The 13,585-nt window shown below is 42.9% G+C and overlaps 1 protein-coding gene across 2 annotated transcripts in view; it reads left to right on the top strand.

The window, feature by feature from the left end:
* Nucleotides 1-12,422, top strand: part of LOC138204486 (cadherin-18) — a 143,894-nt gene extending 131,472 nt beyond the window's left edge. For both annotated transcript variants that reach the window (XM_069159793.1, XM_069159792.1), the window contains exons 11-12: nt 5,580-5,831; nt 11,590-12,422. In XM_069159793.1, the coding sequence (XP_069015894.1) occupies nt 5,580-5,831; nt 11,590-12,095 (758 nt within the window). In that variant the 3' untranslated portion in view covers nt 12,096-12,422. The remainder of the gene's footprint in view (nt 1-5,579; nt 5,832-11,589) is intronic.
* Nucleotides 12,423-13,585: the final 1,163 nt, after the last annotated feature.

Genomic DNA, 13,585 nt, shown 5'->3' with positions numbered 1-13,585 from the left:
GGGACCTTTAGCTCGCCGTGGAATTGCAATCTTTGTTTGCGGAGATGAAGCTGAGGCACCTCGAACGCGAAGCTGTCACATGCAGATGTTCGGTTGCAGTCGAAGTGCCGGATGTGCCACAATAAACTGCGGGTCGAACTCCTACAGCGTATTAGGCAACCATTGAGGCCGCAAAACAAGTTGGGGGACGCTTCTGCTCAGCTGCTCTGGGAAAGCACTTTGTGACAAACCTGTTCCCTTAAAAGCCCTTTCAATATATTCAAATTGACTGGTGCTGCTTTTTACGATGACTGGAAATTGAATGCCTCCTTGATCTTGTTATCTGTCACATTGTGATGACATTTTCCTCTAAAAAGGCAATTAAACCGAGGCTATGATCTCCAAATAACCCACATACTTAAATAGATCAATTGATTTCTGAAGGCATCTTCCTCCAGTGTGCATACAGAGGACCTTCTAATATTACAGTTAATCAGCTGTGTTGAAAGAAGCGCTGTCAAGCCATTGATATGTGGGACGTTTAATTAGCTTTTATGTCATTCACACTTCACTCGCAGTGGGCTGTAACACTTCTAGATTTCCAAACACCTATCATCTGCTGACACAGCATAATTTGTGTCGCGGGCAGAGCAGTCTGTCGCGCGCCGGCTTGGTCAACACACAAACAACAGGTTGAAATTGTCACAATCTCACATCAGCATAATTCATTTGTCTTCCTTTTTAATGCTCCTGTTATTATTCCTAATTACGTGATGGTTTAATCTAAGAAAATTAAATAAACCACTATTGTTATGCATTTGCTTTATCTTCGTGCAGTTGCAATCGGAGGCGCGAATCAATTTGTTCCTGCATAAAAGCAAAAACACAACAGTACTCGCCAGTCTCTAAAACTTTTGATTATTACAGCAAGTAAACAAACCAAAAACAAAATGAACTTAAAACACAACCTGACGGTGTGATGAATATATACCGGGACCGGTGGGCAAAAACAAGCAGCACAAAGCAAACACAAACTGATGTCTGTTGTCACTTCCGGGCATGTTGTGTTAAACTAAGCCTTGCTGAGTCAGCCTAATCCTTATTGAATGGAGGGGCTTCTATTAAAGGAGAAGGTGTTGGTATTCTGCATGACAGGCCTGTTATTTTTCTTCAAAGAAACTATATTAGTTTTGGAAGAACGCCGAGTCATTTATCAATATTCAAGATGGGCGATGCGTGAAACAGTATACAAGCATGTATTTGTGTCTGGTAGAGTTCAGGTTGGTACGAGACGTGTTTTTCTTTTTTTTTTTTTTCATCATGGCACCGGCTCGGCGTCAGTCTACTCAACTCGATGCCCGGCACTCGTCTGTGTGAAACTACCGTGATGTAACTTGCTGGAACCGTTTGTTGGCAACCAAAGAAACGATCGTCTGCGCTTCCTCAGTCGACCGTAGCGTGTTTTTTTGCGGATTGCCATTTAATCGAGTAGTCCGGTCAATATGAAAAACTGTGGCACACTGTAGATCAACCGTTTGATCTTTGTAAATAGAGCATTAGCTCCAATCAGCCCACAAAGCTGTGGTTGTTAACTGCTGGCCAACAAATACTAATCTGGTTAGCTTGGGCTCCGCTGTAGTATAGTAAGCCTCATCAGTGTAGCATGTGCGAATGTTAAACTGGAGTACGTAAGCACTCCTACAATATCGACTCTTTAGGATCATTACGGTTTTCTGGTTAATTATAAACTGCTTTGTTTCAACAAAATTCAAGTGTCTTGACAGGAGCTTTTTTTTATTTAAAGAAAAGGTATGGCGAGATTATTGTCTAAATGTTTTGATTTACAGGACATGTTGAGGACTACCATACTCAGTCCAACTCGTACACTTTCTATAGCAACTATCCGGTGTCATGGATTCTCTCGCATTTTAAAAAAATATATTAAATTATTAATGTATAAAGATAACAACAAAAATGTATCACCACATGTATTAAAAACTGTAGACTTAAATACCTGCTAAACAATACATACATTTTCTTGATATTTGCAACCTGTGAATGTAAAAAAAAAAAAAAAACTGCCTGAATTTAAGAGTTTGACCCACTCCATGTGCCTCCCCGAACAACACTCACTGTATGTTACGCTCAAAGTGTGCAACTGTAAAGAAGGTTCGTGCTGAATCGCATCAGCGGCACCTACACACACCCACCGAAGTTCACAAGGAACCCAGCTAAGTGCATGTGTAGGCAAGTGTGAAGTCTGCAGAGACGTGGTTGCGTCGCGTGTGTCTATTGTGGATATATTTTCGGCTTGCTTTTTCATCGCACTTCTTTGTGTACTGAGGAGGGTCAGCGGGTGAACAAAGACATCTGCATTCACTGCATGGCAAATACCTTCAAAATCAAAGACATAAACATGTATAAAATGTTTGTTTTCTTTCTGGTAAACAACCTATAACCATCAGCAAGAGTTAAAAGTGACTCCGGAGACCATAACTGACTTCCAACTGTTCCCACACACTCTCCGGATTTCTGCACGTCAACCTAGATCTTTTTCTTTCTTTTTTTTGTTAAATATGCCGCTGTGAATTCTAACTAAAACTTCATATCTTGAAAATGGAGAGACTGGAATGCATAAGTGATACAAAAGTTATGCAAGTCGTACTTCCCATCATGCTAATGCTTCTGGAAAAGGGAAAAGAAATGAGGCCATTTGCCAGCTAGTGGCTCATTGGTGTTTTCGAGCTTCATGAAGGCCGTGCGGGGAGGACTCCGCAGGGTCGTACGGAACCTCACAAACATGGAAATTAACAGCGATGTGTGTCGTTTTTATGTGCTAGAAAAATACAAATAAAAAACAGACGAGTGTCGCTTGTGATCCCATCGTCCTCCCCAGATAACGTCGCAACACAGTTCAACTGTGACCCCTTTGACTCGTGCCGTGTCTGTTCCTTATGTGGATGCAGGGAGGCTGTAGATGGCCGCCGTCCTCACCGCGGCGCTCGTCGGCGAGCGCGCCGCTCTCGTCCGCCCACCTGTGAGACAAGAGGAGGTTTTCGTGTGGAATTTGCGTGACGTAATTGATTTGAACTTCCTCGCTGTTGGTCGGCACGAGGACCCGTGCCGCAGCGGATCTGTGCTTCAAAGTGTGTAAAAAATAAAAAAAATAAAAAGGCGGCGATGGCCGAACACCGCTCACACACAGAGCCTGTTTGTCTCTCTTCGTTCTCACTACTCCCCCTCTCTTTGGCTCACTCGTACACAAACACACACTCCTCCTCTATTCAACCCCCACCCCCCCTTTTCTTCTCCTCTCATCTTCCAAACTCCCCATCTCTCTTCCTTGTTATTTGTATCTCTCAATCCCCCACCCCCCACCACCACCACCACCACCACCACACACCCACACACCCACCCATCTGCTTGCTGATGCGGTGATACTGGGAGTCTGACTTAATAAAGCTCGAAGTACGTGTTGTCATTCCGACTGTCGATCATTATAATTATTCGTAGATGGAGCGAAGATTGGAGTGGGAGGGAGGCGAGGTCTCAGAGCGGCAGCGGCACGGTAGCGCAGCGCGGCGGAGGTGTTTTTCGCCGGGCGGAATGAAGAGGTTGCCCTCGTGCACGATTCAGCATTTTATAGAACTTTAAATAAATATGGTGTGATATATATATATATATATCCGCGGCGTGCAGCGTGTCATCGACAAAGTCTGTAGTCAGTCAGTCAAGTGAGGCTTAAGTTATTCATCCAGGTACCTGACTCACACGGGCGTGTGGAGTCAACTGGACAGCAAGGATCAAGTAGCTGCTGCTTTGAAAGCATATTAATGTTATTATTTGTGATTATGATTCTGGATTTTATTATATACCTTTATGTTATACTTCCATTTATCCACGTAACCCTAAAAGTCCAACCGCTGCGTCTTTATTGCTCTGTATAGGCCGTTATAAATGTACCTTATGACCATATAATCTGATGACTAATCACACTGACCGACCGGTGCGTAGCAGACACAGTTGAAGGGAGCGAGGGGACATTGTCCACTTGTTAATCGATCGCGTTGATATTGCCGTTCTCCTGGAACGGGATAAAAATAAATATATGAAAGAAATGCTGAACTGGATCACCAAACATACCCAAGCGGCTCGGCCAAGTAAGTCGATGTATGAGAAACACTGCATATTGTTACTACTGAGAAACGGGTGACGAGCTCCTGGTAGCTCACGCTCGTTGGACTTGGACTTGGACTTGGACACCCCCACCCCCCGCTGCATTAAATCACCAATAACAGCCATCTCCCCGTGAAAAACATTCAACTGAAATGTCCTCCTTTCAAGCTCTGAAAAATAACTCCTCAAACAATACATGACATAACTGCCCGTGTACAAACATAGATTGAGGTTTCTGATGCTCCAGTTTCTTTGTTTTTTCCATTGAAGAAAATGTCCAGCACTCTGACAGCACTCCCTTTGTGTTGATGGTGCCAACACATGAAAGACAAACACTCGATGGGCAGAGTCAGCTGCAGTGCAGTGGCTCGCTTTTGAAAATGGTTGGCAACTGGACCATAAATACTACCAGATGTCTAATGGTATCTCTGTCAGCGGTCCTCCCCAGCGGATGTCACTGGTGGAGTTAGTTTGTTTTCTCTTTCTTAGCTGTGTACTGTGGTTGAAATAAATGTACTCTCCCTTTTTCCTCTGTCTACATGTCATACAGTGTGAAGTAATCCATAATCTGCACTGTATGTACAGAGTACACGTTATATAATCTCTCTGTAGTTCCACAATCGATTGAAGTCGAACTAAAGGTCAGTTGACTACAGGGATATACAGCTATGCGTGTTTCTGATATCACGTCTTTATGACGAATACATCCAAATATGGCTACCTATTGTGGCTTTATTTTTGAAGAATTCAAAACATCTTTCCTTGAGAATATGTTTATGGACATGAGTACGACTACAGTTCATCGCAAAGTATGGATTTAGGTTAAATGTAAAATCTACCATGGAGAGAGAGCACTAAAACAAAAACAAAAAAAATCCCCTAATAATCCAATTTTCGATCCTCATTTCTTGGTTTGTGTTTATCTGCATGTTCATTCGCCTCATCCTCTTTGCTCAACCTCGTCATACAGCCTCCTCACAGAGATCCATATTATTTGCCTATTTTCTTCTACAAATTCACCCTTTTTATTTCTGTTTATCTGCATGATATGTTCCATTAACCAAAGTGTTTCTGCAGAGTCTGAGGTGAACTGCTCCTTTGCAGTGCATTAAAATAGTAAACCAACACCTTTGAAATGAATTAGCCTTGGCACACTGGGAAGCTGCAGACGCAGAAATCGAGTCGCTTGAGCTACTTCAAAAGCCCCCCAAAAAAAAAAATCCAATTTACAATGGTGAATATGAACTGAATGGTTTTTTTTTTTCTGTTTAGCTGAAGATTCTTAACCGTAAACAGGTGATTGCTGGCCACACTGAAAAGAGGTTCGGGACTGAGAAGAAAACGAAAACCATCAATTAGTCATTTTAGCCAAGGGGGTATAATTTTCCTCAACAATGCATTTTTTCTTTTTTTTTTCATTACAGACAGCACGGCCAGCATTATTGCCAGGCGCCGCCGCTTCAACCACCTCACGCAGGAGCTGTACGAGCTGCCCATCGTGGTGTGGGACGGCGGGGAGCCGTCGCTGAGCGGCACCAGCACCTTGACCCTGCGGGTGTGCCCGTGCCAGCGCCACGGCAAGATCCGGATGTGCCAAGACAAGGCATTCCTTTCCTCGGCCGGTCTCAGCACGGGGGCTCTGATTGCCATCCTGCTGTGCATCGTCATCCTGCTGGGTGAGTTGGGACAGCCGCTGCGGGGACTACAGCGGGGGGTGGGGGGTGCCCAGGGGGTAAACATCCCGAAGCCACGGACGGAGGAGATGGACCATAGAGGCAGAGTGGAGTGGTTTGAAAGGGTGTGACAAGGGCAGAGGAGGAGAGAGGGATGAATAGACATGCGAGGCACACAGGTAGAATTTGGAATGAGGGCGGAGGGAGAGTTGGAGAGCGGAAGGAAAAGAAAGAGGACGCGAAGAAGGACGGAGGAGAGGTGACTCGAAGACGGTGAGGACAAAGACAGCAAAGACGAGGGGAATGGAGAGTGCAGGGTCAATGTGATTCAGTAAGAAGGTGCACGCAACAGAGAGAATACTGAGGACACTCGGGCCGGAGGAGACGGGAACTCGCTGAGTTCGAGGCTGCTCAACTCGCATCGGAAAATTCTGTTCAAATCTGTTGTTTTTTTACAACTGAATTTCTTTCTTCTTTTTTTGACATCGCACGTTGTGACCAGAGGAGCATAGGACAAGCACGGAGGAACGTGGTGCCAGCCGAACACAGATACCGCCGTTGTTGATTTCACGTGTGAAGGATGCGTTACGCACCATGAATACAAAACACGATCAGAAATACTGTGAGAATACATAGAGGGCTTCTCCGGCGCCGGGGCGCCCGCAACATCACGTCTTCCTGTCAACGATGATGCATGCCCCGTTACTATGGCGACCGGCCTTCGCAGCAACGGCGAATGATAAACTCGCAGATTAAAATCTCGTCCTTTCGAATTTGGAAAGCGGACAAGCCGGCGTTGCAGGTCAGATCAAAACAAGATATTAGCGGTGGGAAAACTTCTGAAAACATGGCAGAAAGTCAAAGTAAATGATTCAAATGGAACTCATTAGATTCACCCGTGTAAACAATTTCCTGTCAGACGTGGTTGCAAGAAGCCGTGCAGACAGTTTTCTGTCTCTGCACAACCAAACTGCAGCATGAAATGATTGGACACAACTGTAATAACGCAGCTCCTCTCTTCCCCTCCTCGCTTTACTGATTGTCTGTGGACATTAGTGCGTGAAGGTTATGCATATTCATACTGGCTTTCTTCCTCCTCCATGCCAAAGCCTCTGGCTGAGGCGAACAAAGGGTCCATCACTACTGTTTGGTGCTCGAGTGAGAGACACATGCTGAATCACTAATCATCAACACAAGGCAGATCCTATAAGGACAGAGAGAGAGAAGGCAAACGGGGAGAAACAGCAACACCCCCTTTTCTTTCCGTTTTCTTTTACCTGCGTTACATTTTGCGTTTCCATTTCCAAGTCCAGTGTCTCACACATGCAGTAGGTCAGCTGGACGGAGGGTCACACCGAGAGGGTAGAAAGTTTGTCAGTGGGTCAGTGTCCGAAAAGAAAAAAAGAAATCAGATTCCAGTCCATTTAACATCCTGTCATCTGACGTGACTGTGCCATTTTTCACAATTTCCCATCTCTGCACCATTTTTCATCCCGGCTATAATGAAGAAATAGCTAAGTAACTGCAATATTCGCCATTTAAATTCCACTAGAGACTTTTGCTGCAATGTCACGCACCTCTTTTACCCAACGTTATTCTCTGTCTGTGTTGTAAAGCTAAGTATCCCCGTGTGAATTGGGGCGTGTTTACACCTGGTATTAACATGTAATATGTATCTGGATCAGAGACTGATCAGAGATTTAAAGTGGACGTCGCTTCCGCGTCTAAAAAATAAAGCCAATGCATAAGTTCCTTAAAGTGCAATACCACCGAGGGCCTCCAGGGGTTATGGAGAACTGAGAAATTTGAGGTGCTGAAAAGTTTTTTTTTATACTTGGAAGGCTCGTCTTAAATTGAATTACTCATTGTTTGATCGAACAGCTTCCTGATCGCTGTGGACCCAAATAGAAATGCTCATGGCTGAAATAAATATTAAACATAGTTTGCATATTTACTGATGAATTAATGTGTGATAATAATTTTTTTTAAAACATGTCATACAAGAAAAAAGAGAGTGAGGCTGTTCTTAGAAATACATAAAAAGCCAGTTGGTTGACTAGAAAATGTGTTAGCTTATGAGTGTACCACTTCCAAAAGACTCACACTTTACATTCTGGCTCTACTTTGCATGTCAGTGTGATTTGTTTGCGCCCGATTGTTTTCCGTTGGTCCGATTAATGTCCGTACTTTATCTCTGATGCCTCTATTATGCCGTCCTAATTAAACCTGCAGGAAACCAGAAAGGGCTACAAACCATCACCGGGCCGACTCAGCTGATTCTGGCCTTTACACACAACTTCAATAACTTTAAATATTCATAAGGAAATCAACGTTTAGATTTGGTTTCAAATACTAATGTAGGTGCAAAGAAAATGATCCAGTGTTGCAGTACTAATGGCGTTAAGCGATGAAATGGATTATAAATTCAACCATAATAAACTGCAATTCTATTTCTAGTCTGCTTAATGTGAATAAACTCATCAGAGTTTGTTTTATCAACATAGAAAAAATATTTGCAGTGGTTGCAATACCACGTCTTTAGTACAATTTAACATTTGTGTCAATTTGAGGGTTTTATTTTATACCATAACCCTAAAGTTGTTCCTTCTCAGTACAATATCACAACATCAGTGTGGTTGCGTAAAGATCATTTTCCAAGGACTTTACTGCTCAGATATAAGCCACCTCTACAATATGCAGCTGTTTTAAAACTGGTTTGATGTCATGAATTTCACGGCTTGCATACAGATAGAAAATAAGTGCTGTCATGTGCTGATATGAAAACCACTACAAGACAAACAAGTGACTTAAAAGACTGCATTCATCTCGTTTGAATGTGTTTCCTTATGTACCATAAGTTTTGCTCTTTTTGAGCTGACGTTTGAGGCCCCTCTGGGAGTTACTAGGAACAGCCCCTTGTTTGGATTAGACACATCATTTTACAATACAATAGTCCTCTAGCACCCCAAATACAATCATCCAGAACCTGGACAGAGATGCAGCATAAATTAAACCTCTGTAACAGCTTCTAGTTCAGCAAACAGATATCTGTAGACTGGCGTATTGCTCCCCGGTGCCATAAGTGGTGTACCGAGCAACAGTTAGACCTTAGCTGGTATTGGCTTGGCGTATGAAATGACCTGAATGGACCATTGAGGGAGCATTAATGCAGAGAGTTTATTACAATAGTGTGTGTACAGTCAGTGGATGGGGATATACTACAAATGCAAGTAGATTATGAACTGTTGAAAGTGCAGTCTGATGAATGAGAACATTTTTTACTCCTTATATTCAGGTTGTTTACCTCCAAACCACAATGAGGTGTTTAACTGCAGATAGTGGAAGGAGGAAGTGGAGAAACATATACCAGCTCCAACATGTGCATTAAGATGAAATTTTGAAGAAAAAAAAAAGTTTATTTTCTAGTTCTCCTCATGGAGGAATGTGAATGTAGTTTGATTTGCATACATTAATCAGATGCCTTTCAGGGGACATTTCATTACGACACAAGCATGGAAACACAATGAAACATATGTGGAAAGATGAATCTGTGTGTAATTACTTTAATCATAAGGTGTCTTGGGGTACAGTCAATCTATTTTCATTAATCAAAAACCATAATGGAAAAGTGTGCTTTTACATTTAACTTGACACACGGTTGCTTGTGGCATCATAAGTAATTCAGTTCAGTTTTCATTATGCTGTCAATTTAAAAAGTTATATTCTTGGCCCTGCATTTTCAGATTTGCAACCCATTATGGGGGGAAAAATGTGTTTGTCCACTACTGCATACTGTGTCACCGTCACATTTTGCCTTCCCTTCGCGTTAAAAAAAACAAAAACACATGGTTTAGTATATGGGACAAAAGAAAGAAAAAAAAAAAAGTGATTTTGTTAATTTAAACCTAACTTGATCTAGCCTCAGTAGGTTTAAGGAAAAGACATTGGAGTTTGGCACCAAAACTACTTTGCTAAGTTAAAGAAAAGATTTCTTGAAAGAAATCAACGTTACTTTCTCAGAGACTAGATCCCTGGTCAGTTATATGCGAGTATATTTTTGTTCTGGGGGCTATAAACCCATAAAAACCTGGCTCTAAAAAAAAAAGGGGGATTTTATTTATTGTAGTTGTTTCCGATTTTTAGTTCTGATAAAGCACTAAAGCACTCTCGCGTTTTCAATCTATTACGGCACACTTATTCAGTGCTCCCGCTGGTTTAAGTGCGGTTATTCTTACTTTCCTCGGTAAACTGAAGGAATAAAGTCTCCAGTGCTTGACTAAAAAGCTCAAGCTGGGTGTCAATGCACCTCAAGTCTAAGCCGTCTTTGAGGCTTAAATCTTCCCTTTGGAAACTGCTTTATAGTCTGTTTACAGCATGCCAAAGCCACCGCAATATCTATACAAAAAGCAGTACCGCTTGAGTAAATACATTAGATTAGCCAAATGCATCAATGCGTCTTTGAGGTTATGAAAGCTGAATCCTATACCTCCTGTTTATCTAACACCACCAGCTTCCTGTCTCTCACCTTGTGTGTGTCATACGGTCGTCTCATCGGGAGGCTGATCTTGCACAGTAGACGGCTGTTGTTTACATCGACATTGCGTATAGCAGCTGGACGTACAAAAACCCGTTTTATAACCCTTCAAAAAAAAGGCATTTCATCAGTCAGATTTCCCTTGTTTGGTTCCTTTGAACCTGCTGACGTGCGATACGACTGCGAGTCGTTCGATGCCTCTGCGGGGACATCGATCCATCTCGCTGGTCTTCGCTAATAAACTGTAGCTTAATGAACTCCTTTTAGATATCGCCCAGCTGTAAATGCTCTTCCCTCACTGATGCCCATTTTATGAAACAGATGTTAGCGCTAACATCTCGCTGAGAGGTCATCATTAACCCAAAGAAGCAGAACTCTCATTAGTCGTCGGAACAAGTTCCCCGGCCGCAGCGTGTCATCAAATATTACTCGACTTCATGACTTCATTAACAAGAGGAAAAGACGTTTCGCACCGTAGGCTACTTGCCGGCGGAGCCATTTTAGCAGCAAATTGTGCTGACGCGGTTGGGTGTAGTGTAAAACAGTCCAGCGATGTCAAACATCTGAGCTGTTTCGCAGAGTGATGCGCAACAGCTGGCTCATTCTTTCCACTCACCTCGAACTATAAGATCATCGCATTGAGACGTAACCTCCGTATGGCTTCCTCCTCGCTCGGCATTTCGGCTGAACGCGAGGCGGAATTTGCTCCACGGATGACTCTAACGCGTACGTTTGTTGTCATCGTCTCGACAGCTCGCATTCAAAGAAGCATCGGGCCCTCAACGCCGATGACGGTTAATGCGCATTATTGACGCACGGCTCTTCAACGCTCGGCCGGTTTTAGTGTCCTGATGGAAAATCCGATAAAGATGCACATGAAATGGGCTGGTGTTTGTTGGATTTGCCGTTTAGTAATAAGCACAGCGTGTTTGTCTGTCAGGAGTTATGAATTAAGAAAACACAGGCTCTCATGCGCGGGGATTCGTATTAGCATAAAAACACGGCTTCGCATTGTAAAGTTTAATTGTTGAGGAAAGCTCTTTCTGTCTGTCTACGTCAGATTACTTTAGGAAGTTATTGAGTCGGAATTGGAATCGCCTCTTGTTCACCGTTACGTTATTTAGCGGTTTTTATCCTCAGATGTGCTCTTCTTCTTCTTCTTCTTTTTTTTTTCTTTTTTTTTTAAGTAAGCGGTGATACTACAAGAAATGCTCTTCTGTCTCGCAGCTATCGTGGTTCTCTTCATCACACTGAGGCGGAGCAAGAAGGAGCCCCTCATCATCTCTGAGGAGGACATCAGAGAGAACGTGGTCACCTATGACGACGAGGGCGGAGGCGAGGAGGACACCGAGGCCTTCGACATCATCGCTCTTCGTAACCCCGCCGCCGCCGAGGAGCTCAAGTTCCGACGAGACATTCGCCCGGAGGCGAGGAAACACTGCGGCCCGCCCCGCAACCATCGGAGCCCGTCTGCGGACGTGGACCAGGTGGACGTGCACGAATTCATCAGGCAGAGACTGGTGGAGGCCGACGTGGACACCAGCGTGCCGCCCTACGACTCCCTTCAGACCTACGCTTACGAGGGTCAGGGCTCGCCCACGGGATCCATCAGTCCGTTAGACACTCCCGGCACGCAGTCGGAGCAGGATTATAACTACCTGGACGACTGGGGACCCGAGTTCCAGAAACTAGCAGAACTCTACGGAGAGGCAGAGTCAGCTGCGACGACCTAGTTTGGTGACTTCCCTCCTGTTCAAACCAAAATCTGTTTGAAATCCGTTTTTTCCGATTTTCAATGAACGATACGAACAAACAGAAATGACTTTCAAACTGTTTCAGTGGTTTTCAACTTCTACTGTCGAACTTTTTTTTGGTTTTGTTTTTTTCATTTTATGGATTTGGATCATGGGTCGTTCATCTGGAAGTATTAAATCAGATTCTAAAATGGAAAAACATAAATATGGGGGAAAGGAAAAGGAAAATTGATATTTTCCTCGGTGTATATTTTTTAATGCTCAATAAAGTCCTGAAATCCATATGAGTGGATATGTGAAAAGAAATTGTACATTTGTCTTCTTCCTCAAAGAATGGATATACAGAGCAGCATTCAATCGTTACTGTGGGAGGTATCACCAGAGGTGTTTGTGAATCACCAGGCAGAGGATGTTGCTGAGGCAGCCATATACACAACAATGACACCTCCAGTCAAATGAGCTTACAGTGTGCTTTGTGTTTTTAATTTCATGTGGTTGCTTTGAAGGCTCATGGAAATCGGCCATAGCGTCACTTTTTTGAAGTTTTTTGGGGGGTTTCTAACTGAAAGAAGGCAAGGTGGTACAAAATGACTTTTAAAATTCAATCACAGCCAGAAAACAATGAATGGGATCTTTCAAAATCGTTTGAGCTAATCTTAAAACGTGCAGCTCTTCCAGTGTTTAGGGTGTTTTGCTAACCACAAAGGCAAAAGACGAATTTTTCTGGAGCCAAAAAAATGCAACCTCTTTATTCTTCTAGTTTCTCTGGGGCTTCTTCATGGTCAGGTTTCCAATTTATTGGGTGTTTTAGGCTCCCTCTAAAGGAGCGTGTCTCTTCGTGTTGGTTCATTAACTTGTTCATCTGTGATGCTGCTTGCAGTGAGGCCGCTTAGGGAAATATATGAGTGTACCCTCTTTATATAATGCTAAGGAACTGATGCTGCACTTAACTCTTGAAGTTTGTAAATGTGGTGTTGGTCCCACAACGCAAAAGGAAAAATGGAACTGTACTGAAGAATGAAAGTGGTATTAAAGCACGAGGGAAATCTCGCAGAACAGAACAAAACAAAAAAAAAGTACAAAAGTTTTAGACTAACATTTTGGTTTCTCGTTAATTATTAACATTTGCATTTTAGCAGCTTTAATACACATCTTGTGTCATTTCTTTTTAGTATAAAACAGTAAAGCACATTAATTTGCCGTTGACTAACTACCAAAAGAGCCTACTACAAAGATTGAAGTGAGCAATTAAGTTAGTTGTTATTTGGTATTTTGCAAAAAGTAGCTTACTTATTTTTAACTGCACTTAAACCTTTGTTTTAATTATGAAGTTTGTTTAGTGTCTGTGCCAAGAGTCTTAAGTCTTTTGTACATGCCAAGTAGAACACTAAAAGTCACATTTAGTACAACATTTTCCTTTATGGGTGTTTCTGCTTTGGGTAAAAAAATATTTTTTTTTTTTAAAGTCC

This window comes from Embiotoca jacksoni, unplaced genomic scaffold (assembly GCF_022577435.1).
Source record: "Embiotoca jacksoni isolate LCO1_2020_lvr unplaced genomic scaffold, fEmbJac1.0.p SCAF_25, whole genome shotgun sequence".
Taxonomy (NCBI): Eukaryota; Metazoa; Chordata; class Actinopteri; family Embiotocidae; genus Embiotoca; species Embiotoca jacksoni.
The sequence above is the reverse complement of the archived record's forward strand: the minus strand, read 5'-3'. Positions and strand labels throughout refer to the sequence as shown.